Source organism: Tenebrio molitor, chromosome 9, assembly GCF_963966145.1.
Source record: "Tenebrio molitor chromosome 9, icTenMoli1.1, whole genome shotgun sequence".
NCBI classification, from domain to species: domain Eukaryota; kingdom Metazoa; phylum Arthropoda; class Insecta; order Coleoptera; family Tenebrionidae; genus Tenebrio; species Tenebrio molitor.
Window position 1 is genome coordinate 5,013,728 of NC_091054.1, and position 27,697 is coordinate 5,041,424.

General features: G+C 36.9%; 1 protein-coding gene and 2 long non-coding RNA genes across 4 annotated transcripts; all 3 read left to right on the forward strand.

Moving 5' to 3' along the window:
* Positions 1–196: 196 nt before the first annotated feature.
* On the forward strand, positions 197–1,532 carry LOC138139009 (uncharacterized). The gene is made up of 3 exons (XR_011162181.1): positions 197–416; positions 489–768; positions 849–1,532. It is a non-coding gene; the product is annotated as an uncharacterized lncRNA (long non-coding RNA).
* A 6,491-nt stretch (positions 1,533–8,023) lies between these two features.
* On the forward strand, positions 8,024–8,683 carry LOC138138284 (uncharacterized). Its single transcript, XR_011162002.1, has 3 exons — positions 8,024–8,156; positions 8,213–8,392; positions 8,445–8,683. It is a non-coding gene; the product is annotated as an uncharacterized lncRNA (long non-coding RNA).
* A 17,186-nt stretch (positions 8,684–25,869) lies between these two features.
* LOC138138301 (E3 ubiquitin-protein ligase SIAH1-like) lies at positions 25,870–27,320 on the forward strand. 2 transcript variants are annotated; one of them, XM_069058137.1, is made up of 3 exons: positions 25,870–26,164; positions 26,223–26,275; positions 26,456–27,320. In XM_069058137.1, exon 3 carries the CDS (start codon positions 26,465–26,467, stop codon positions 27,254–27,256), a length of 792 nt encoding a protein of 263 aa, XP_068914238.1. In that variant the 5' UTR covers positions 25,870–26,164; positions 26,223–26,275; positions 26,456–26,464; the 3' UTR covers positions 27,257–27,320. The 2 variants fall into 2 exon arrangements, with proteins under 2 accessions (XP_068914238.1, XP_068914237.1); XM_069058136.1 differs by having other exon boundaries at positions 26,462–27,320.
* The last annotated feature ends 377 nt before the right edge of the window (positions 27,321–27,697 follow it).

The following is a 27,697-nucleotide window of genomic DNA, read 5'->3' on the forward strand; positions in this document are numbered from 1 at the left end:
GGGGCGCTACCACACACAAATTCAAGAATTAATCAAAACGCGCAATTGCATTATTGAATTACACCAAACAGTATTAATGTATCTTCTTAATAATACTATAAAATAAAATTATAAAATACTTTCAATAGACAAGACGTGACTGTAGGCACCTCTGCGTTCACGCGTGTGTTGGGGTTGCATATGCTGCACATAATTTACGGTGTGACCCATAAAAATCGACACAAGCAGGGAGCTTTTTGATCAAGGATATTAATATTTTCAAAATTGTGAGAGTGCAATTTGAAGTTTTTATTTCTTTAATGAAAACAGAGTTACAATAAGTAAAAAAGTTTTAATAGTGAAATCCAAATTTGATTGGAAGTTGAAGAAAGTGACTAAAATGTGTCTGTTATGTCAGTTTGTAGCACCATGTTGAGGTACGGAATGAGAGTTTAAAACATATTCGCCTAAGTATAAAATAATTTTTGTGTTGTTGAATTACTATTCAGAGCCCGACCGTCGTGCGGTGGCATTAGGGACATAAACGTTTTTCAAAAAGGCGAAGTGGAAGACGCTGTCACATAAAGTAAAAAAGAAGCAGAAGGAGCGAAGCTGTTCCGTTGGCTGGCGGCGACCGATTTTTTTCCATTAAATACCGAACCAAACCTGACATAATAGAAAGTTAGTGCCTCGTTTGTTACACGGTATTGACCACGAAATCGGCGAAAAAACAGTCGGGTCACCGTAGACCGTGTCCGGAGAGCAGACGCAATATTTTATTGAAAAAGTGTATGTATATGTTGTCCCCATCATCGTTTCCGCGTAAATAAACGGCACAATAAACTCGATATCAGTTTTATTATTTTCAGGAATAGATATTTCCGTCGGAGGGGGACATATTAACAAACAGGCTGCCACCAGCATGTGTGAAAAAAATATGGATGTGTTCATTTGGGAACAGCGGGCAGCAATCATGGCCCCGTGCGGAGACACTAAATCATATCACGCCAATATATACGCAGCAGGACCGGCTTTTGACATTTTTACACCTCTCCAGGCTGCCCTAAGTTCGAGTATAGCGAGGAGCGAGCGGTCATAAAATTAATCAAAATTATTTAAATGTGTCAGCTTGAGGCGGCACGAGCCACGAAATTTTCACAGAGTAGCACTTGAGATAAATAACGGAGAAGTATTGGACGCTTTAGGGATTTTGAAGTGTACATTTACTTACTGTCACCTGTCAAAGTGCTCTCTAATATGACAAATCTTGCCGACAAGTGTAGCTGTAAAAAATAATTTTGATTTTATAAAACCATTTTATCCAGACCAATGAAAAGAATAAGATCTGATATGTTTCCCATAAGTCAAATTCGTAATAAGCGGCAAAGCTCTGGAAATTCTTTTTTTTTCTATCGTAAATAAAGCACATCGAAGAAAAACGAATGCATTTTCATTTTTAACAATAACATTTTAGTTTACACTTCGGAAGAGCTAATTAAGAACTGGTCCATACATTTTAAATTACTTGCAGAGAATTTCGTAACTCTACATCAGAAAAAAACACTGATTTGGTTTTTTGGAATGTTTCTCCACAAGAGACGAGTCAGGGCGAAATTTACACCAGAGTGTCGTAGATTTTCTATACATAGTGTGGCAGGTACATTTGACAACTCAGCTCTAAAGCAAATTTAAATATCATTTAGGATCTCGAATTTTACCACCTCCCCAAAGTTTTGTGCAATCTCGGTAGACAAATTTTTGAAGTTCTGATGAAGTGTTTTTTATTGAACGTTGGCCCCGTGTAGTGAATGTAATAGAAGGTATTACGCTAGATTAATTTTAGATGCTGTCAAGGAAAAAAGAAGGGGAAGGGTGAGACAAGATGTGTTCTTCCATTAGGACGTCTTGACTCACAAGAGCTGCACTTTTGTGGCTGTAGTCCATAGTTTCAATAAATAAAGAAATATATATTATTTGGGTCTTATAATCTGTTTCATATTTTGACAGAAATGACATTTTCGTTACTAGATTATGAGTAGCTAGCTACACTCTCAGTAAAAGTTTAATCCTGCGTTAAATAAACAGTACACGTACAGTCAGTAAATTTTGGTCGACCTTGAATTTGACAATTCAGATCTAGAATGAATCGGCTGTGGTTTATGACTTTCAGTTAATTGATAACGAGCGTTCAAAAATTTTGTGTGGTCTAGCAGCTAGTGGTTTCTCTCTTTAACAAACGCAGATCGGTTCTTCAGTTGGTGCACTCTGCCGTTTCTTTCAGATATACCTGGTTTTATAGAAGTCCACGTAATAAATTTAACCACCAATAGGACTCGTTAAAATATTTTTTTTAAATCATTTTTTCCGCAAAATCTTCCAAACAGAGTTAAAATTAAATATAAATTGAACCCTAAAATTCACACCCGCTCATGTGTTTACACATTCATTGATAATGAAGCACGAAAAAAGAATTACTCGATAAAATACCCCAATGCAAAAAAAAACAGTACAAACTGCTAGTATTACACAGCGATCGTTCTTTCTTCAAAAAGCTGTGAAGTTTTTATCGCACAAAAACATTTTCACTGAGTCTTTCGTTTCAATTGATAATTATCCCATTTAAAAAATTAAAAGAATTATATTGGTGATTAAATTTATTACGTGGACTTCCATACCACCCTGTATGTGTAACCTCATGTTGAACACCGATTTATTGTAATTTAAAGTTAATTAATTTTAAAGTAAAACCATGACGTCTCATAATGCAAACCAGGAAAATTTTTGCTAATTAAACTACGTCATACGTTACCGGAAACAAAAGAAAAAAACGAAACATCAGGTCAGTTAAAACCACAGACTTTTTTGAACGCTCCTTATCTTTTGTAGTTTTGTTCTGAGTATTGGAGTATCGTGGTATTGGACTACTTAAGTCAGATTGAGGAATTTGTATTAAGCAATCTCTGATTTGATTTAAGTATACTTTTCAAAACTGATTTTTGCAGGTTACATTACAGGATAATAAACGCTACTTAAAAAGTAATACGATATTTAATCCTAATTAAATCATTGCTGCTTCAGATTACTTAAGTGCTATTGGTACCTATAGGTGCATTATCACAAAACCTTTATTTAGTTAAGACAGTATTTATCTATGTGGAAGTATTAATCAGCAATCAGTTTTGCACAGATTTTATGTTAGGAAACTCGACGAAGATAAAATTAATAATTAGATCATGATTTATTTAATTAAATAACGATGCACTTGTCAGTAAAACTTAGAGTTGCAACTCTAGAACTCCAGTTTGAATAAGTAAATATTCTGCTTATCGCAGAAAGACCAACACCCGGAAGGAGTGAAGTAGGTAGTGAAGATATTTCTATCAAACAAATTCGACGTAGCGTAATTGTTTTATCAATTTATTTCAATTATCAGCAACATCTTTTTAGTCGTCTGTCTGGTTAACACAACAAGATAAAATCAGTTTCCTCGAATTGACAGCAGTTGCCAAACATTTAATTAAAATATCTTCATTCCTTCTACAGTGTGGAATAAAATGATTTACATCTATTGGAATTTTTGCACATGTAAATTTTCCTGTACCGCTCTACTTTTTTTTTTGAAGTGCCGAACTATTAGTTCTGTCAATGTCAATAAATGTCATCAATCGAATTGACAATTGTTACAATTTACTAAATTGAATTAACAAACGTTGGTGGCCACTTTCAACACTAGCTGTGACTTGCTTTTGTTAGCTCCTTTTTAATTTCAATCTCTACTTTGCATTCATATCATCCCTTCGCAATAAATCACATTTGGAATTTTGGAATATTTTGAGGTTAGGCTTTCTTTTTTTTTGTAGAGCGGCATTTCGTATTTTTACAAGGGTAATGCAAAGGTAACTAGATGTAAATTATTTTATTCCACACTGTATAAGTAGTATAGGTGTTGCATTCTTTATAATAAGCAGTATATTATAACAAACAGATGTTTCTAATGGAAGCATTTTAAATTTTACATATCACAAAGTAGACGTCCATTTGCTCAAATACTTTGCAAACTAATCAGATAACGAATTCATTTAATTTTTTTCTGCCGATAATAGTTATTTGTCAATCAAGGCACTAAAGTTTTCTTTTTTATTACGAATGTGGAAATTATTTGCCGAAGCGGTGAACTGAAGCAAACAACCACATGGTGATAAAAAAGACTTTAGTGCCGTGATGTAATATAATGTTTTTTTGAAATCGTGAAATTTTACATAATTTAATACAAAAATGGAACGCACACTAAAGTTAGGCAACACACATTGTCCCCTTGTCTAGGGAAAGAATAATCAATTGGTAACTTTGCAAAATTTATTAACAAATTTAAATTTATAATGAATTGTGTAATGAAACTTACACAAAACAGTACCTAAAACAATATTTCACTGCTGATTTCATGTTACTTTACTGACTATCTTTCTTACTTTAGTATCCATTTCAGAAAAAACAGCTTTATTCTAATTTTAATTTTTTTTCAATTACTTTACGTCGGTGTGCTCTTCCATCACGCACGAGGCGTTATAATCTGACTTGTATTGTATTGTCTCGGATTTTTTAATTCTACTGGTTTTTTCTCAGCACCTAAGAAAGTCTAGGTTTTATTATACGCAACTGTGGCACCTTTACTACCGAATCACCTCTCAAACCTTTTTGCTCTCTTTTAAAGACCAGACTACAATATTGTGCAATCGTACGGAATCACTTAACGTTCACATAAATTTCCCCGAACGAGTTCAACAAAAGTTCCTCAGCTTTACAATCATAATTTGTTGTTGGATACAGAAGCATTACATTTTTACAACTTTCACAAAAGCTAGATCGTTTTCTTTATGAACTAATCAACGAGTCTATTGATTCCGCTTCAATTTCAGCCATCTTAAATTTTTATCTTCTTCGACTCCTACACGTCACCGCTTAAATTTTTTATCGGGAATTCCCCGCTCGAATTTATTATTTAAGTCGCCATTATATGTCTTGTCTAGATATTTCAGCACCACTCCAGACTCGTGCGATCTATTCCCAGACAGTTTAAGCTTCTTCCAACAACATCTCTGCCCATTTTATCAGTCATTACGGCTTTTGAAGGCAAGAAGTAAAGAATCTTTGAGGGTATTTTTGTATTCGTTGAAGTTGGAGCCAAGTGCGCCCCTGCAAAACTAGCAACAGTTATCGCCGGTGCAGACGGACGTGCACGTCGAGATCGATGTATTATTCGGCAGTAGAAAGGGCTCCGGAGTCCCGGACTCGTTCCGCACACCTGCTACAGTGTAAATCAAAGACGTCCGTGGACCCGGAGAAAGACCGTCATAATACACGAAATAAAAACGATGATTGCAATTTGAATTTAGTGGATTTTTGATAAATCGCCGTATCCGACGCGTTTCCGGTGTTTTAATTTTTTCTCACCGGAGCAAAACCCATTCACACTCGCATACATCAAGGCGTCCTCTTAAACTGCCTTTCAACATTTCCCAAGATAAATGGTTATATTCGTGCCTATAAAATTGGTTTCTTTTTTTGGACGATCCGAATCGGGTCAATAAATCGTCCAGGATTAATCCTCGAAGGAGTTGAGATTAGTTCACGCAAAATCATATTTAAAAGAGGCGCTGCGAATTTTTTCAAACAAGAGCTTTTATGCGCCGCCAACCAAGTCACGTCCGGAACGTATAGATGTGTATCGCAGGGCCAGATTTCATGTTTTACACAAATAGAATCCAAATGTCATCGATATCTGAAGGGGGCGCCTGTCAATATGTATGAATGCATACGCGGGCGGAATTCAAACGGTTTCAATGCCGCAACTTATAGCCGTTCATGTTTATTTTATAAACATCTGCCGAGGGAAGTTTGCAAATTAGAAAACTTCAGACCGTTACCTCTAAGCTGTTGCCGTGAAAAACTTATAAATACTCTTTCCTGTACTATGGACGGACGTAATGGCCACCTCTTTCAATTATTGCCTTGTTGGATTTTTTGGCAGTTGCGACGTCACCGCGGGGACTGATCGATCCGGGGATGTCATTATCAGGTCCTTGCAAAATTCATCCCAGATTCCGGGGAAATGTGCACTGAATAAACTTGAAAGGGGCTAACTGAAATTGTAAAAATTTAAACGTGGCATGATAGTAACTGGATGAATATACAAAAGTGGAACTAACTTTATGAAAAATACATGGGAAGAGAGAACTTACGAATGCCCGGCATAAAAAGTGAAATTTAATAAAGATCATTTATTATCTTCTACAGGAAAATTTGGAGAAAAATTCAAAACATTTTCTTTAAAAAATTGAATCGGTTTTTATTAATGACGGTGACTGTATGTTATTGTACCTAAATGTTTCTACAGGGTTATCATAAATAAATACAATATACAGGGTATTTCACAAGTGATAATGAGCCCGACGGAATTAAAAATGCAACCCACAATACATTTTCAACCGAGCCGGATATTTTAATTTCAGTAGCCAGCTTTTTTCGGAAATGTAGTGTGGGTTGCATTTTCAATTCTGTGGGGCTTATTATCACTCGTGAAATACCCTGTATACAAATTTACCAATGATATATTTCAGACACTTGATTATTCTTCTTCACCTGTTTTCACAAATGTTTTGCCACATTCTTGTTATCTTAAGACTGTCATTTAAATATTTGAACTTAAAAATATCCAAACATTGCAAAATGTTTGTATAATCTATTCATTTTGATTGTGACCACTCCCTAGTAACTTTTCAGTTGCTAGGTTATTGATAGGGAATTTTAGATAACACTAAATCCAGTCGCAGTTGGCAACTCTCGGAGGCGCCATTTTGACAGAAACGTCACGCTCAGTCGCTCACAGAAGACACAACGGAGAACGACTTGCGCAAACGTTTTTCGACGTACAATGTGCGCATATCTATAAAATTGACTTTTGGTACAAAATTTTACAATCCAAAAAGAAAATGCCACGTCGACACGTCGTCTTCTCAAAGTTGGAACCAAACGGTTAATATTGACTTGTTTCGAGACATTTATTGAAGCCAACGGGAAAACAACTCACAAAGACGAACATCACCAATTAAGTTAACTCTATTTGTGGTTTTTTGTTGTACATTTTGGCTAGTAAGTGTTGTAGTTTGATGCCTTCTGCCTTTTCATCCCCTGTAAATCTTTTTTTTGAACTTTCTGTCTGATTAGTTTTTATCTGAAAATATTTGTATTAATCAATGCTAATTGAAAGATCTAATTAAGTACCTTTAGTAATCCCCGGTATTTTTCGCGTTTGTCTTACTGCCAAATGACCATTTCCTTCGTTCTTCACTAATATCGAGAATTGCATGAGATGATTTCGAAGTTTTTACGTTAAAGAATCTGTACCTGGATATAACCCCACTTTTCAACAGACGTAATCACAAAATCAGACAGACGTTTTTAGTTTCTCCTACTTCAAATATTGATTTCCGTTATTAATATTGATAAATACATTAAAATCATTGCTTTACCACCATGGTCAAGTTTTGACAATTCTGACATTTTCACATCATGTTCACACCACACAAATATTTAGTGTAAAACGTATGCAGCACACAGCTAAACAGCGCCTACTATGTTTTTCGTTGTGGTCACAATCAAAGTGAATAGATAATATGTATTATTTCATAAATAATTTTACACTTGTCAAAGTAGAACTATTATATCGGGTGTTCATTTAAATTTAACCTCAAAGTTTGCGTTGAAGAGTCGATTGTGAACGCACCACTCGTCAGTCTGCAGAGTAAAACACAAACAACTCTAAAAGTGTTCCTTGAGCTGATGCGTGATCTGTAATCCGTGGTGCGTTCACAATCGATTCTTCCACGCCTACTTTCTGTTTCCACAACTTTATTTTGCCCTACGTTCTTTTATAGACACTTTGTAATTAATGTCCATGGAGTCGACGTTCACTGTCGTCTATTGTAAATGACCAAAGATATGTACTTATCAATACTTCTACGTAACTTACATCATGTTGTTCATGTGATATGAATACAAAATAAAAACACTCTAAGGTCATCAAGTGAACCAAGTCGTGTCAGTTTGTACTCGTGCCGCTACAAGGATGTCAAGCTATCTGCTGGTATTGTTTTTATTTTCCTTAACTACCAGACAAGGTTATTATGTAACTATTTCCTTTCCTACTTTATTAGAAAAATCTATTTTCTTCTAGTGTTCAGTTTAACGTGTTACGTGCAATTTGAGGATTTTTTACAAGCTATAGAATCACCTGAAAATCAGAAAGTAATAGAAGAGTTTGCGGAAATCAGGGACAGGGAGCACACTTTTTCTGCTTGTAATAATGACTTTTACCGTGCTCCTGAATTACGCTGTTTTTCGGCGATTGTTACAGGTGATAAATACGTACAATAAAAATTTGAGAGGACATGTTGCTGTGTACACAGGTTACAACAATGACACATTTGTTATGAAAGGTTGCATTAGGAGTGGTCGTTGCAAAGAGATGGAAATGAATTTTAGACTTTTTGAAATCTTGGATGTCGAGAGTGTTAAATGTATCGAGTGTGAAGAGGATGGGTGCAATTCTACATCAAAGTTTTCTGTTGGTGGTTTAATGAATGTCATGTTGGTACTTATTGTTTTTAATCTAATAAAAAATATTTTATGAAATTAAAAAAAAAAATTATTTGTGTAACTGAATACCTACTCAAAGTTATTAGTGAAGAATTACATTTCTATCTATGTCTAAATTTTTTGCCATTCCAGGCACTATTTTCTCATTTGACAGTTTCTCTTTTTGATGACGTCAGCCAGTTCACTGCTTTTAAAAATGGTTACCTGTCACCTGCTACGTCTACAAATTTTCTGTTGGGTTCCCATCAGGCATCTGTGCTGGCCACTTGACACGTAAAACACTTTAAAAATGACAAATAATGAAAACCGTAAAGTGACAACTGTAAACTGTCAGCTGTCAAATTTTCAAATTTAGAGGAGGCGCCAAATCTATACATGCACGGTAAATCACAGCCAACGACGACGTAATAAACATTTATAATAACCTTGCAGAATGTGGGTTGATCTCTTCTAAAAAAATTACATTTGAAAGTATTGAATGGGGCACAGATTGACCAAAAATAAAAATAACTTCTAGAAACAGCAAATCTAAATGCCGTTATGAAAGGAACGTGATAGATTTGCATCATGATCGTGCTGCAACTCATAAGACATGACGCATCATTGGTCAAAGATGTTGAACATTTGGATGGTTTAATGATTTTTCTATTGATTTATTCGGAAAGACTAGATGGAGTAGTCTAAATTTTAATTAAAAACGTCTGTCTTGCGATGTAATCTGAAATGTAATAGTTGTGTAACTGCAGCAAAGACTGTCATCATTTTACTGTTCCATTTTATTGTCGAATAAAAATTCAATACTTAGTGGTTCACATTACGTTCCCTATGACCCGTGCAAGGTATTAAAATGTTGTGCCCCCCAACTCCGAATTATCATCATTATCCTTAAGCTCTTACGTAATCTTTGTTCGGTGCTACTTAACCAGCGCCCCATTTTGAACGTCGCCCCCACTCCGTACCGTGACTATTGTAAAATTAAACAAAACTGGCAATGAAAGGGTTCGACTGCCATTAATTCGGCAAACTCTCGCTATAATTTCCATTCGAAAAGAACCACTTTAAAAAACCGCACCCCCAACGTTTCCGCTTCTGGTTTTCGGCCAATTCGTAAAATGTGCGATTACAGAAAAAATATGGCCTGCACCCCCATATCTCCGTTATTATATCATGTCGTTGCATTAACATAAAAAAGAGATACTAAAGAATAATTCTATTCTTCGCCGTCCGAATTAATTTTTCGCCGAAATTTGTCCGCAAGATCCTCGCCTTAATAATAATGCCATCTCGTTGTAGTTCTTGCATGCAATGTGTCAAATAAACTGCAAATTGTGTGCACTAAAATTGCCACCTCCTTTTGAAATATCACCGATGCTGTCAACTTTATGAAAAGTTACGACGAATTTTTCGTGTTTACTAAGCGAAATCGTGTCGGGCTAGAGTGCATCCTCAGCAGATGATTTATTGCAGGAGAATCGATTTAATTAGTGCAGTTCTCGACTCCGAGGAGTGGTTTCGGGGGGATTATACAACAATGGTGGTGCGGTTTAAACCGGAATTTTTCAGATGTGCTGACGTTCGTAGTGATTCTGTTGCAGCAAGCGGTGAAAATGTGAGAGAATTGATGTTGATGGAATATCCAGGAGTTGCATTTGCATTGCAAGTCGATACTACACAACTACTTACAAAGTTGTGACAGAGCTTCACAAAATTAAAGCAAATCCGCCGAGGAGTAGGTACTACAAATTTGAATTTAAAATTTCTAAGTGTGCGCGCGTGTGTGGTGTGTTTTCAAGCAGAAATTGTTTAAATCAGTTTCTGTTATGTCATTTCCATCAACAAAAATTTTTAAACATGGCGTGGTACGAAGTGACTAAAAGCTAGTGACTTTTTTTTCATATGGTGGCAATTCAAATGTTGTTCAGCTTGATGACGATTCAGTGTTTGACAACAGACATAGGCGTACGCGCTTAGAAGGGGGCGAGAGAAACGTGAACCGTTAAATTAATTGCAAAAAAGGTATTTATTAACAAACATGAAAATAAGTTCGAAGTTCGAAACAATTCTCTTTAAATGATTAAAAACCTTGGTCACCAGGTGGAATTGAGGTTATGTCATAACTAATTACATCAACTAATATGTTTTTTTGATTCCGCGACTGTACATTCGGTGACATTAGTTTCGAAATCTCTCTTAATAAAAAATATTTAAGAGTCTATTCACAACGTCAAATTGGGTCGGCTTTTTGTTGTTTGGCGCAACTTACAATTATGTAATTCTAGAGCCATCCGCAAGTGGTTGAACACAATTTAAACACAAATGCAGATTCATTTTTCAAAGTTATCTCGTTTCCTTGTGCGATCCAATTCCGAGCGTGCCATCGTGACATCTGTGCACTTCTTGTTGCATATCTACGAAAAGAGAGCGTTTATTTGAGTGATTGGCTGCCCTATGTGTCAAAACTGCAGCGGTGAGCCCCCGGGCAGCGCCGGCCCCTACGATACCGTCCCCGGAGGAGCAGTGTAAGCGTCAGTGTCAGTTCTTGCATTTCGGACGTGAGATACGAAAGGTCTATTAAAGCAATGCTCGCGGCCGCACTATCGCGTTTCTCCCGATGGACGCCGCCACAAAAATTCCTCCCGACGTAAAATATCGCGATAAATTGAAACGTATAGGTGAGGCCCCCGCGCATCAAAGCAGCCCCTATCCTGTCTGCGTCAGTCAAAGTGGCTGTTAAGGCTTGACAGCCAGTTAGTCACAGCGGTTAGGCTGGCTCGCAGTCGCCGGCCCCGAACTTTCCAATGGAGAAAAACCGATTTTGCACAAAACGAAAATTACCAACTAATACAAATTACGGGCGAGAATCATTTATCTTGGGCCCGCTCACCAACAATGATTACCGACGCAAGACGCGAAAATAAAAGAGGGGGAAACGCAATATTTCAACGGGCTTCGCCGTCGATGCTTTCCGCCGGGATTGATGTTTCTGATGGAATTTGCGCGATGTCGCACGGATTTAATTCATCAAACTGGATAAGCGCAAATATTGAAAAGTTCCGATTTTTATTCGAGCCGCCTGTCAAGGAGAACGCGCCCGCGACAATGGAGTTTTGGGGTTGGTGGTGCTGCGCGTGTTTTATTGGTTGCATAACCGGGCGACATTAATTATCGAACTTGCCGCGAAATTTACTTTAATTTAATTAAAAGTGAATATTAATGAAGGGGGCATAAATAAATTATTCATCCGAGGCGCTGCCACAAATTCGGCGCCGATCTCAAAGTGGAACCTTTAATTTCGCGGTTCAGCTGGCAAACAGATAAAGCACTAAAATAATCAGCACGGAAAGAGCCACCGGATCATTTTTTCAAATTTGTGGCCTATGGGTTCTCCGGTCTGATAACGGCGTGAGAAGTGATCGAATTAAAAAAAAAAGGAGTGCTTTGTGTAAACGTAAATTCGATGACGTAGCGGTGCTGGAGGAATTGTCACTCGAAGAATTATTTGAAATAAGAAAATAAAATAAATATAATGATGTCAAAGACGATAACCACCAGATAGTGAAATATACAGGTGATTCAGGAGGAATAATATGCCTGACCAAATTCTTGATGCAACCAACATTACATTTTCGCAACTTACTTTGCGAAATTAAAAAAAATACAATTTGGGTCCACATAGATATGGTCAGAACGCTATAGATGTGGATTGGGGGATTGTCGTTATGTTGGCACTAGCAGGAAAAGTAACTAGGCGCAATTTGATCCAACGAATTAAACCCCCAGAATTTAATAAAAATAGTAAAATGTTTGGTTTGCACTCTTTTTTTTAGTAGAACGATGTGTTTAGGCTTTACAATTACTGCCTCGTGGAGTAAAATGCCATTAATGACGCGAAAATTATCCCTTACAAGTGAGGTTAATTTTGTGTATTTATTTTTTTTTTGCGTAATTTTTACTTTGTGAATCATTTAAATAACACCAAATCACAACAAATGCTTCTTACATCTTAATTATATGTGTAGCAAATATTTTTTCAACTAAATTGTACTTACAACGATTTACAATCACGAAAATGTTGATAGGGTATAAAAATACTTCCTCTTCCTAGGTTTCAACGTCTTTTGCGACGTTCGATAAAAAGTAAATACGCTAGTATCAACTGAAATAATTATCTACACGGGCCACCAGGCTTTTGCTTATCTCACAATTTTCAATCTTCCATAAGAATGATTAAAACACCGTATTTGATACTTTCTGAAAATGTAAACAAATTTTGACGTTTGACCTTCCTGGTGACGTCACACATTGTCTGGCAACGAAGGCCTTGTGTTCTATAGTTAAATTTTTTTAATAAACAATTGTCAATGTCAAAATTAGAAAAAATCACTCTGTACCACCTTAAAATGTGCGCATATGGACCAGCTATATAACAATTTGACACCAAATCATAGTTAAGGTTATGTTCACTTAACTTACCCGTACCTTTCTTCTGCGAATTTATTTTCAAAACCAATTGAATGAGAAATCAGCAGAAATCTTTTTCGAATTTGAAATAAACTCTTGCTCGTCCGGGCGCAGGCTCAGTTACATTAAAAAATATTGACACTCAGTGTGACTGATGAAAATCACTGTTTGGCTCATACCAACATGACAACGTTTTGACAATTGTTTATTTAAAAAATTAAATTATAGATGGCAATGGTATTTCTCATCAAAGTACAGGTCAGTCAGAAATTTTAAGCGACCTTGAGTTTGACAGTCCACATCTAAAACGTTTTTACTATACATAAAATGAGCGACACCGGTCATCTATTTTAACTTGCTTCACGGTTAAAACCAAAATATGTATTGGGTGATTGAAAATGATTGTGGCCAAGTATGGCAACTATGTACGAAAATGTATGTGGCAACCGTGTGAATGGGGTAGAGTTAATATTTGTATGACATTTCATAAGCGTGCATTTCATTTTTTTAATTCCATTGCACATTGATTTGACAACTTTCAAAATTGCACGCCTATGAACTGTCAAAGAAATGTCAACTCTACCCTACCCACACAGTTGCCACATAAATTTTCGTACATAGTTGCCATACTTGGCCACAATAATTTTGAATCACCCTTCCAGGAAAGTGTTGAAAAGCGCATTCTTTTCAATCTTTGTCGTTTACTAATAGTGGTGGTTGTCCCGATGATTCTATTCGTCCAACAACATCGCGTTTTACGTCAGAAGTGTAAAAATTGTCCAAAAACTGTGCAATTTTTGAAAAACATGATTCCTTGTTGGTGTCGCCGAAAAGAAGTTGTTGTGTCAGGTTTGCAGTTGAGTGATTTTGGTAGGAACCCTTTGTGTGGTGTGCGTCGGGTCATAACGAGTGTCTGTGTTATTTATGTATGGGTAGGTGGGGTAGCGTCTATTGTTCCAAGTGAGATGTGCCTGTCACGGAGGAAATCTGGCATAAATACCCACTAAATCTAATGGATGATTTCTCGTCTAGTTAATCTAAGGTGAGCCATCTTACTATCCAGTTAATAGGGTGGGAATTTTAAACAGACGCCGTCTTGGGACTGGCATAATTGAGTTAGGGATGATAGCTGACATTATGGTTGGCACAGAGAAACAGGGGAGTAACACTTGCAAACTTTACCGAAATAAATTGTTCAGGTTATAGTACATTAATTCGGGACGCTCGAGCAGAGCAAAAATTCGTAGCGCGCCCTTAAATAAAGCCGATTAACTCGCTTAATTGTCCCTTAATTTTATTTTGTGTAATTTTAATGGCGCGCCGAAGAAATAAATAATGTTTTCGGCGCGAGGGGCGCGAAAGAGAAAGAAAGGGGCGGCGGCGATTTAAAAAAAGAATCGAATCCAATAGATGATATCAGCGGGATTTTTCCATTACCTGACGCTATCTGCGTGATGAACGACGAAGAACCGGAAAACATCACTTTACCGGGCTCTTCCTTATTATTGGTATCGCGAAATAAATTGTTCGCTCGCTTTATTTTCGTCTCATCGTCAAATCGACGTAAATAAATCTCGCGGACGTGGCAGGCAACAAGTGCAATCTTTGCCGAAGCTCCCATACGCGTTAATTTGCATCGCGTACAAAAAGTTAAGGCGACAGGACGGGTAACGAATGGAAATTGAAAACGAAGTGAAAATTTAAAAATTTACAAACCCGAATCCCGATATTTAGACCATCTTCGATTCGTACGTGTGGTACAGAATGTCGCAACTTTTACGCCATAACAACTATTGCGATTAAAGTCGAAGATTAATCAATGATACACTGTTTGAAAGTAGCAAGGATAAAAAGTAAAATGTCTCTTATATGGTAGTTGGCTATGAAATTTGCCTCTAACAATACATAACGTGACTGTACTATACTAAAGGTAAATTGATGTGATTACTTGGTTGCCTAAATATAAGGCGCTTGAAGATAAGTAAAAACATTGTCGCAAATAATTAAAATCAAATCTGTTCAACTGATTAAACATTGTACAAAAAGAAATGGATTATTTTTAAAGAAAAATGTTCACTGCTATGTTTCAAACACTTTATTACTCTTTTTCACTCATTTTCAAAGAGGCTTTGACAGATCACTATTGTACAATTCTTTCCTGTAGTCTTTGAGCTGTCATTTAAACAATTGGTCTTCTTATATTGGGTGATTCAAAATGATTGTGGATGTGTGTGGGGTCAAGTTGACATTTGTATGACATTTCATATGCGTACACTTGATTTTTTTATACCATTGCACGTTGACTTGACAATTTTCAAAATTGCGCGACTATTCTGAACTGTCAAAGAAATGTCAACTCTATCCTACCTACAGAGTTGCCATATTTATCCACAATCATTTTGCATCACCCAATAGGTTGAATATTTCATTTTAATAATAAGACATTACAATAATATTTCAGAAAATAAACTACATATTTTCATTATCGTCAAAGACGGAAAGTGTAGCAAAAAGATTACTACTTAGGTACTATAGTAACTAATGTCCTGCGTGAGTCAGCCTTGAAAAAACTTTTCCATTCTCAACTAACTCAAAATATTTTAACTAACACTTTGAAAATTGGTAAATAATGAAAAATAAAACTGAATCTTACAGCGTCAGCTGTCAAATGTCAAATTTAATGCAGATAAATAAATCTAATCAACATAATATCATTCAGTCTGGTCAGCAGAATACTTTGTTTTAAAGCATGTAAAAAATATTTAAATAAGAAAGAGCAACTGATAAAGTACAGTTTTAAACGATCTTGACAACAAATCTGTACACGCTTACGAGGGTGATTCATTTATTGGTTCTGACGTAGATAGCGTTGACCGCTAAATGGAAATCTGTTATCAAGGAATGGTCACTGACACAGATGAGGGGATATTGATAGGTATGGATATTTAATTAGGCGAGAACGTTTCTCATGGGGCGAAGCAAATGCGGTTACAAAGGAAGCGAGAATGGTTTTTGACAAATAGTTACCCAAGTTTGGAAGTAAAAGTTTTAAACGATGGCTTGCTGTGAATTTTTAAAATATGTAATAACTTAATAACAGCTCCTTGTGTGCAAAATTTAGGTAGTGTATTTTTTTATTCCTAAGAGCCAGGCGGTTGTATACAGGTATTTCGCGAGTGATAATGAGCCCGACGGAATTGAAAATGCAACCCACAATACATTTGCAAAGCTGGATATGGACGCGGACAAAATCCAGGTTTGCTTTGCAAATGTATTGTGGGTTGCATTTTCAATTGCACCGGGTTCATTATCACTGGTGAAATACCCTGTGTTTAGTGATGCTTGTTTTTCATAAAAAAAATATTAAACGAGTGAAAATTTAGCAAATCTGTCAATTTGCAGCTTCGAATCATTGAGAACTGTTTCATAGATACATTTGAAATTTGCAAAGAATGTGGGACGATACATTTTAAGAGCTGTGAAGATGTTTAACGATAGAAGATGAATCCCGACCTTTCGGTTTGTAATGAGATCTTTCAGGAAGAAAGAAGAACACTGTAAATCAATTTATCCATCAAGTGCGAAGCGAAATTTTTTAGCGAGAGTAGCATTTGATGATTACTTTGACTACAATCATTGAAGTAGATAGTTTATGTTCCTGAAGAGATTTTTTAGCTGAACGATCTGTTTCCTCAAGATTGATTCATGTGAAATACTACCAGAGGTATTCGAGATTGTATATTTTCCTATTAAGCAGACAAACCACTTATTATTGCAAATAAATAAAATACATATTAAAAGATTATGATCAACAGTATCAAATGGTTTACTATAAGTCAAATAACCAGATGAGTAACCATCATCAGAAAAGAAAAGGTATTTGTTATGTTTAGTAGAGCAACGAAATAACTAGGTAGAATACTATCAAGTTGAGAAGTACATGGGCGGGTCTACAATTTATGTGACAATAAATTAAACTGGACGTCACATGATGTGTACTTTTCTTTCTGAGCATATTCTATGTTCTAGTCTGAGTCCAGATTGTGTTGAAAATAAGATACTAGGTACATATCGGTATTCCAACGAAGGTTCGATGCGTTTATTTCTGGTGTTTTTAACGCTACAAATTTAAAATTTCAGGACATGAGTAAGCGACGTAATTTAGTGTAGATGTCACGTCATCACTTCACCCGCAACTGTTTCCAACCAACTCCACAACAAAATTTTACATGACATTCTATATTTTCCGAGAGTGATTATGAAAGAGGATAATTATATTTTTTCGGCCTCCGTCTAGAAACACTGATTTTTCATTCGTCTAACTAGCATTTCCCTGCCTAGGCAAGAAAATCGACACAGGAATTTTTAATGAAAGATTTTAGGTTGGCAGCACAAAATGTCAATGTCATGTGGCATTTTTGTACAATTTTTTAAGTGTAAAATATTGATGTCGGGCAAATTTGTATCCTTTATCGCAAGCTGTACATTGTGAACAGCAGTAGGGGCCAAGGGGGGTATCAAGCGATAGGTTAGGAATAACAGAAACGACGACGACGGTTTTGAATATTTGAGGAGTTGGTTGATTTTTGTCGTGACAGTCGCTTCTTGAATCCTTTATGTTGCCAATGGAAGAAAATAACTATTTCAATACGTCTGAGTAAAAAACAATACAAAGGAAAGTTTTTGTAATAAGTAGGTACAGTCGCGAGCAATAAATTTTGGTCGTCAAGGTCATTCTTTGACGCAATCGAAAATGCTCCATTGTAAAACAGTCGTAAATATCATAACCTATCATCATGACATTGGTTGTCATTTTTTTCTCATTTTCTTGACACTTTGTTGACGTGAGCATAATCAGGCAGGGAAATTTTTTAAATTTGTGACAATCTAACCAAATTTTGAAATGACATTGACGACCAATAGTATATTTCAAACCAAGGTAAGAAAGTGGTTTCTTGCAGACCGCAGGCAAAGATTATAAACCGAGTCGTAGACGAGGTTTGTAAGTGCCTAAGGTCTGCAAGGACACTTTCTTAACAAGGTTTGAATACAATTTTTTTCCCTACCGGCACAACTTTGTTGAAAAAAGTCAAAAAAGATGGTTATATTCGTGATTAAAACGAAAATTTTGAGAATTGAATAGTAGGCTGTGTTATTTGTTTAATTAACTTGTCATCGCATTTGAAGATTTGAGGTTTGTTCGAAAATTTGATATAAACAGGGTAAAGTAATCTACCTACCTAGCTTATCTGTTTATTTTCCAGATTATATGATTGACCTACCAACTTACTTCATTGAATTGGCTTTCATTTATCAATAACTTATTTCACTTTTGACACTTTTGACATTTGTATTTTGGTACAGTTTTACCATAAACATTTCATGATTAACTTTCTTACCTTAGCGAGAAAGTTGAATTTTCTCACCTCAAATGAGGTATCCACAGCCTACATTTCTAACCGGTAGGGAGAAAAATTTTTTGCTCGCGACGGTATGTATTTGATTTTGAAGTTTAAAAAATTGAATATGTAATTTTATCGATTAGGAAATTTAAGCTGACTTGATTAGAGCAAAGAAAATAATGAATGAAGGATCGTCAAGCTTAAATAAAATAGACAAATATTTAATCAAACGGTTAGTAATAACAAATAACAAATAACAAAAAAAAAAACATAAAGTGTTAACAGACCCAAGGAATAAACTGAAGCTTTCATATTCTAATCAAACATTTCTACTTAATTTTTTAAACATGTACCATAAACCAAGTAATAGGAGAAAGAGAAAATGTGAAAAAGAACCTTCAAGGTTTAACAAAAAAAAAAAAAATACAGAGAACGAGACTTTTTTTCTTAAATACTTTTGGGTTTTATGGAGGAGAAATTTTCGTTATTATACTTTGTCTTTGAAGCTAATGAAGGGGTTTTGTGATGCTGCAACGATTTTATAATGTCGTAAGCAATAAAGGAAATCGCTCTGAACAATAAAAACAATTTTGAAATTGATCAAAGAGTAAATTAAAAATTAAAAACAGAGCTTGTGTAAAAAAATGTAACCAAGAAAAATTAGTAATGTGAAGAAAAATAGTTTGTAATAATTTTTGTATTACGTATTTTCATTGATGAATTTCAAATGATGACCTAATCCGAACACTGTTGCAAATATTCTAAATCGATTGATTTCCTACAAAGACACCGTTTAAATGACCGTAGAGCTGCAGCGAGCACTAGCGAAAATTGCATTTGAACATTAAATTCGGTTAGTCGGCCCTGCTACCCACAACCCCCGATCCAAATCAATCGCTTTTATCAATAGCCGATAAGCCCGAATAATAGGACCGGATGACGAGAGTTTGAATCATGGCACAGACAAACGTCTTATTATGCACAGCCACCCCAAGCCCACCCCACGCACTGATCTGTACACCATTATCGGTTATGGACTGTTAGTCCCAATGACCCATTCGTGAGGGTAAGGGTGCGTGTCCCTCATCTGTTCGAGGCGGACTCAGTGTGCCGACTGTGCATTGTTTTTCACACTCTCAAGGTCGAATCAGTTTATTCTATGCAATTATGAAAGAGTGTACAGGCTGGTTATAAACGTTTCTTACATCGTAGTTGGTTCTGAAATTGGCGCCACCTACAACACGTAAGCGTAACTATACTAAAGGTAATTTGATGTGATTACTTGGTTGCCTAAAGACCAGGCGCTTTCAGAGATACTAACTTAATGTAATATTATGTAAGTTGTCCAAAACACATTAACGAACACTTTGCAAGATGATAAACAATAAAAACTGCAAAGAAACTCTCAGCGTGAGCTGGGACTGTTAGTTCCAATGACCCGTTAGTGAGGGTATAAGGGTGCGTGTCCCTCATCTGTTCGAGGAGGACTTAGTATGCCGATTGTGTATTGTTTTTCACACTGTCAAGGTCGAAGGGGTCTGCGTTTGATCGTCGCCAATCGAATTAGTGCGTTCGATAATTCGGTTATGAGTTGTGTGCGAAGATCCGACTAGCAACGAGCCGAAGAGGCGATTGGATTAGAGAAGTGGAAGAATTTTGGCGGGAAATCCCAGGCGGTTGCGGCCGCTGTAAAAAGGATAACATAATAAAGCAAGAAGGGCTCCGTATAAAGTATAATGAATATAGTTTAAATCCCTTTTGTTTCCCCCAGGAGTAATCTGGAGTAGGTAAAGCCGGAGAAAAACACAAGGCTCGTAAGTCGTCCTCAACAATTCCCGCCAAGGATCAGAAGTTCTGAAGTCATTTTCATCCATTCCAATCCACTTTCCCTCGTCAACGCCAACACTATGAATATTTAAAGGTTGTTGTTGGTTCGCGCCACTAAAAATCCGTCATACGTCTTGATTATGGCGTCGACGCGCCGCCCCCGCCGCAAGGTGAGCCTTAATTTAAATCGCGATACGTTTGATATACAATTCTAAAGAGGAAATCCTGATCCGCGAGTTTTGACGTAAGCACCGGAACTTTCCCTATTCAGGCGCTCCATATGGAACCGGAAATAAGAAAATGGTTTACTGGTCTTGAATGCGGACTCTTGTATACAACCGAAATACGTTTCACAATTTAACTTGGCAGCAGATTTACTCCGTCGCCCCTTCAAAACGATCCCGTCATCCTGGCAATTTATTTAATTAAGGATCGAGCAGAATTAAAACGCATTTCGAGATGTGGCGATTCCTTTAAAAGCTATCTGTTCGAGAAAACTTTCATTGGCCGTTTATTTTTATTGTCTGTTGTTTTAATCTTAACGGCTCAAAGGGTGCATATCTAACCCACGGGGGCGGCTGACATCGTCGCAGATTAGTTGTTGTTTGAGATGCGGAGGAAACTTGCTCGTTCCGCTATTTATGTGACGGCCTCGCAGAAACCTGAGCCTAAAAAGCGCCCAAAGAACTACCAACAATTTATTCCGGAGAGGACGAACTTTAGCCGAGACGTCAACTTCTCGCCCAACAAAATTAACACATTTGGAAACTTATTTCATCCGAATGGTCCAATTAAGCACTGATCAGAATGCGAAACCAATTATATTCCTCTTGTGAGTCTTCGACGAAAATGGATTTTGGTTGGGACGTACTAATCTAAATGGAATTTGTTTCGCTTAAATCGCATTAAATGGGTTTTATCTGCTAATTAGTCGTTTCAGTGTTTAGGAATTGTTTTGTCAAAAAGCCAACTCCACGGGGCTGCTTTACCTGTTTTATTAAACATAAAGGTCGGTGAGTTTCTATCTAAAGGAGGTCGACGGATTATGTTATTCCACAGGATCTGTGTTATCTCAATTAGGGAATTGAAATGTATAATAAATGAAACAAAATTAAAAAAGATCACAGTGAATTCCTCTGGAACATAAACTCCATAAACTATTAATTATTTATTTTGGGTCTTTGGTCTTTAAGTGGGACAAAAACTCCTAATATGAAGTTATTTTGATAATGATGAAGAAGAAAATGTTTTGTTACGTAATGATATTCATTACCGATGGCCGTGAGATATAACACACTAATTCACGAGTTGTGACCAATCAAATCATTCCATATACTATAAAGCTGTTACGATACAGAACACATGCATTATGGAGGTTCTGCCGTAAACTTCATACTCGTGAGTAATAGCCTCCATTACATGCTCGTGGAATAATATACTATTTTTCAACATAATTAAATATATGTCTGAATTAACATAATATGAAAAGCCGGCTAATATCAAGTTAAAATGATGAAATTTGTTTGTCGGAGAACAGTATCGCACTTACTCGCGTGTAACGGCTATAACTCACTTGGACTACAGCACTCGCTTTCGCTCGTGCCACACACTTCAGCTTCTTGAGTAATAGCCATTATTACTCGCTACTGTAATGTAGTTTATTTGGAATAAGTCACATTACTGTTCGTACATAATTTATTTGATAAGAACAATTCACAAAATTGATTTCTTCACTTGCTACTATTGCAGTTTTACTCCACAATTTTTTTAAACTTTTTTTCAAAATATCACACTCGCAAGAATAACCAAAATCAAATTTGCTTGATTCACTAAATACCCAGCTCCCATTTTTCTTACGCTTTGTTGAGATTGATACGTCTTCCTCCGAAGGGCCCTTCTGTGATCTCCTGAATTCATCCTGTATGACTGGAAGGGCTTCCGATTCAATAACAACGTAGAGTAAAGGGAGATCTAAAAGAATCTCCATACGAACACAATAGAAACTATCCTTTATCTGTGCCATTAAAGAACATAATCTTTTTTTATCTTCCTTTGAAAAAAGGCGTCGAATTTCACAAGAACCATTAATATCTATATTTATGTGTCCACCAGATTCTAACGAAAGCGTTTGGCAATATGTTTATAGATTGTCAAAGACTCCGGTTTTGTGTTTCGGAAAATAAATGCGTTTGCAATCGTCAAATTTTGGATTCATAAATTCAGGTGCGCACCTAAGCCCCCTTGAGTGACTGGTTCCCCGCATTCGGCGTAAAAAACATCGAACACGGCAACTTTCCAAGCCCTTAACTGCGTACATTCTTTATATTCATCCTTCATTTTGCGTAGCAGAGCCGCAAGTCGAGCGACCCTCCCGAAGATATAAAAGTGAGAAGCGCCAGGATTAAGGAACGTGGCAGCGTCTGGGTGTCGGTGTTGCGGTTTCTCCTTGTGATAAATGAGCCGGGATCACTTATGAGTTAAGTTAGTAGATCCCGGAATTTCCCCCGGTTGCCTTCTAATTTCCCACCTCGAGTTCTTGCCACGCTCGGCTAGTGTACCCAGGCGTCTAATTAAAAATTACAATGATGTGTCGCAATCGGTAGTGATGGGGATGAATCGACGGTCATCAAGGGGAAGACACGTCCCAACACGTCACGCACACGTTTCGAAGATATCGCCAACATAACCGCGATTTTTATCGCGGAGCTTTGCATATTTTAAGGAGCATCTATAAAGGCGAAAAAAATATCGTACGGACGTGACGAGCAATGCTGAGAGGACAAGACGGATCGGGGCGGAAGGACGGCTACAAAAAATAAATAATAATGGGGCAATCAGTGGTTTTCAATTTTTTATCGACGAACTCAGTTTTCAGATGGGTCCTAATGAAGGTGCAGCGAGCAGGACACTTGATGGCGGCTCGATTTTACTATTTCGGAAACAAAAACGCAAACGGCAGATACTGATTGAAATTCGTTTTTATCTATCTAGTTCGGAGATCTGGAATTTTAAGTGAGGGACCCAAAATAATTTTTATTTTGCTTGTTAGTTAGCCTTGTGACAAACCCATCATGTCTTCGAGTCTTTTACAATTTGTTCCTTCTGCAAGGACTATCGCGTGTTCACATGAAATCCTGGGCTGGGAAGGCGTTGGAAACCGTCAATTGTTGTGCTTTTTTAAAGCGTAGATTAATTGGAGCATGTTGACAGCTAACCTAAAATTTAGAGCCAAAAAAATCTTTTTTTTTCTTTATTTGCAATGTTTTACATTAAAAATAGAATAACTTAACGTTTCCTATTCTCGAAGCAAATATCTAAGGGCACCCTTTGCTGAAAATAAACATGTTCAATTATGTCCCGATTAAACCTAAACAAATGTCATTCGTGTCAAACGGCGGGAAATTCAAACTTTACACTGTTCTAAACGGTTTAATTTTTCCAACGAGCTTTGTGCAAGAGTGGTTGAACACTTTTTCAATACTGACAGTATATCTTGAGGTAAATCTAACGGAAACTGCTACAGTAGCTACTCCATTTACGCCTTTACTCCCCAAAATTAATTTCTTTCATTTTAGGACTTCTCTATGAATCCTCAAGACAACTCCCATCTCTTGATATTTCCACGAATCCATTTTTGCCATTGCTACACCAACAATTTCCTCAATGATGCCATACAAGACACTGTTTTGTGATGAGGCTTGGTTTTACCTTTCTGGTTTTTTTAACTCTCAAAACGATAGAACCTGGTCAGCGGATAATCCCCAAAATGTGCAAATGCATGAAATTAAACTTGATATTTGAGTTACAAAGTCTCGAAGGCGAATTACTTGTCCGGTCTTCTTTAATGAAACTTAACGTCCAAGAAAAGCAAAGGCTCCTTCTGGAACGATTTTAAACCAAGTGGATTATGTGGAACCAACAAACGCTTATTTCCAACAAGATTCGACTACAGCGTACACGGCACCAATTAATTATTTAAAGGAGTTATTTCCAGGTTAAATGATAAGATAAGTGTAGCATTCTGGCCAAAGCGATCACCTGATCTAACTTCTCTCGATTTGCTTTTGTTCCCCCATTTAGAAATTTGGAGTAAATTTTCAATGCTTTATATTTCAAAAATAAAGTCTTTTAACAGAAAAAAAATTGTATTTAAATTCTATTCATCGTCACCAACTACCGATTTTTTTTTTTTTTGATATGCATTTCGATGACACTCTGTATATTACATATGTTTATAAAACTATTCGTCCGAAATTCTGCAGATATGTAGTTGATATTTATTACTGAAGTCAAGACATTGTTTTTTTTTAAGTTTAACTTTTGAGGAATTATATGGATGCCAAAAGTTTCTTCGATACTTCAGAAGAAAGGAAAAAGGTGTATCTACTTTTCGTCCATTTAAAAGATCAGGAACAAGATATCATTGACTTCACAGACAGTGGGAAGGAAATTACAGTTGCCTATCAAGATCCTTTGCTAAAAAACGATGACATCTATAGTCCAAATTTTACCCTTTTGCGATGACGTCATTATCTAATAACTTTACGTATGTTTGAACTTTGAGCTAGGATCAGAAACAAATTTGAATTGATCATAAATAACTATAAATGTGTCAAATTTGTTGACAATTGCTTCGAAAGGTTATGTTTGTAATCAATGTAATAAGTGAAAGAAATTAAAAATTGTCAAATTGACAGGAGCATAAAATAACCTCAAAGTGACCATCAATAAATAAACGTGCCTTTTTTTTGTTTTTTTTTCTGTTTCGGTCGTTTCAATAAAGAGAAAGCGAGGAAGGAAATCGTGACGTCACCTCAAAAGGGTAAAAATTGGACTATAGAACTACCACGTTTCAAGAAAGCAAACGCAAATTTATCTCAAAAGAAGATGACTTCCAAGATTTTTTTCATTATCATTGGTGCTAGTTGCTTAACATTGCTTAAAGGTAATATTGACCACTATCATTTTTTAGTGAATGTGTTCCTTTTCCTTTCTTCTTTCTCCTGTCGTTATTAGGTACATTCTCTATTCTTGTCAATTCAATATTTTTCCATTAAGTCTTTATTCAAAAAATCGTGACAAAACATTCGGCCAACGACATATTGACCTGCAGTTTGTAAAATCTAGTTTAATGTTTTATCAATCTCTAAATTTATTGTTGTTCAATCAACACTGCAGTAATAGATCACATATATTAAAATTTCAGCATCAATTCATAATTAAATAAATTCTGCTTGCGATAAAATCAACAATGAATTAAATAATTTATCAGTTTCATAAATACGACATAATTTGATGCTTTATGAACCAATTTCAACAATTTTATCATACTGTGTGACTCATTGTTATCCCGAGCTACATATTATCTTGTTTCTATTTTCATAATCTGAAAAACCGTAGCTATTATATTAAATAACGAAGTAAATAAAACATTTTTTGTAAAACAAAGATTAAAGAAAAAGTATAGAGCAGAATGATTCAGGAAGTAAAATGAGATGATGTTTGCAGTTTTTTTATCGCACTTGATAATACCATATCAGTTATCTGTCCAATATGTCTGCTGATAGCGTGCCCCGAGTGGTTTAAATCTTAATCTAAAATGTAAAAAAGTGTGTGTTTTATAAAACGTTGCTTCTTGATTAGTCAAATGTTGCGGCTGCAATACAACCAACAATAACAGTCGAACGTGCAACCTTACTTAATGCAGTTTGTGAACGCACCAATAGTAATGAAGTGACCTCGCGACAGTTGTCTGTTGTATTGCGTATGCGCGAATTTATCTCAGGAAGCTACTTGTTCTGGTTTTTTCTTTGTATCATTAACATAATATTCAATTATTGGTGAGTCAAGTGTGATTCTTAAATAGTTGTGACATTCATCGATTAAATTTCATGTCAGAGGTACCTGTCAAGTGAACGTGACAGCCGGTCAAGTGACAACGAACTGTCAAAGTAAGTAACATTTAATGGAAAAGCACGCCAAAATTACCTTGTAAGAGAATGTGTGCAGTTAGTGGTAATCCCCACCATTCGATGGCGTTCAATAATAACTAAATTTACCCAGAAAGGGGATTTACTCGCTTCCATCATAACCTGAAAAAGCGCGCGGCAAATTCAAATTTATATCTGAACTTGCAGAAAATGGACAAGGTAATCATGTGCCCCATTTGTCTCGACACGATGACGTCGCCGATCTTGCAGTGCGAAGTAGGCCACAGCATGTGCGGCGACTGCATCAAGGACAACGAGGTGAAGATCTGCCCCCAGTGCAGGGGGCCGCTTTCCAAAACTCGCAACTACCAGCTGGAACAACTGATCGAGAACATGCCGAAGAGTCTGAAAACGTCGTGCTTTTTCGCAGATAAAGGCTGCAAATATTTGCTGGCGCCCACCGAGAAAGCCGACCACGAGGTCGAGTGCAAACATAGAAAATTCCTGTGCGAGGGCAGGAAGTTTGCGAAGTGGAAGTGCGAGTGGTTCGGCAATTACACAGAACTCGAGCAGCATTTCAAGCGCGAGCACGGCAACCACATGGAGTACAAGATGCAAATGGAGGCCGACGTCAAGCTGGACAAGGATTTCCGCGACGTCCAGATCATCTCGTTCTTCAACGGGGCGCAGTACTTCTGGTACAAGTACATGGTGGACGTGGCCCGCCAGAAGGTCCACTGGATCTTCCAGTTCATAGGGCCCAAGAAACAAGCAAAAAATTATTACTACGAGTTCGAGATCAGCAACGGGCCGATCCGGAAGTTGAAAGTTACCGAAGTGTGCGAGAACGACGTGGTCAGGGCGGAGGAGTTGTGCCAGAGCGAGAGGTGCGTCTCGCTGTCTTTCACCACCGTCAAGAGCTACCTGAACGCCGCGGGCAAGTTGCCGATCAAGTTCCGGATCATGGCGATCAAGAAACGCGAAAATTCAAATTCAACATGATTTTTTACTTTTGCTTCACCACTGTTTCTTGTAGATGTAGGAACAATAAACATGTTACATACTCCGGGGGTGGATTCAAAGTTTGACCCACGAGTAGGACGGAGCTAAGAGGCTTTTGGTTGGGAATTAGCTAAAGTTGGAGACCGAGTGGTCTCCTCTTGGCGAGTGGCGTTTTGGCCCCGGAGTGGGGCCTTTGAACATCCCTAAGCAGTGTCATTTTACTTGAAATCCGTGGTGATGTTATAGTAACCCTATTAATTACCGACTCTACAATAAATTCGGACTCATCCAGTGACTCATGTCGTTTGCACAAAGAGAATGCCACGCTTTTGACACGTGACTCCCATACATTCCTCGCAAGTGTAAAACTAACGGATCAAAGAGTGCTGGCCAACAACAATCGAACGTCGCCGCGCGCGGCTCTTGTTATTTATGGCAGAT

Excerpts from the sequence above, each read along its gene's own strand:
- LOC138138301 (XM_069058137.1), top strand. The coding sequence starts at position 26,465 with ATGGACAAGGTAATCATGTGCCCCATTTGTCTCGACACGATGACGTCG.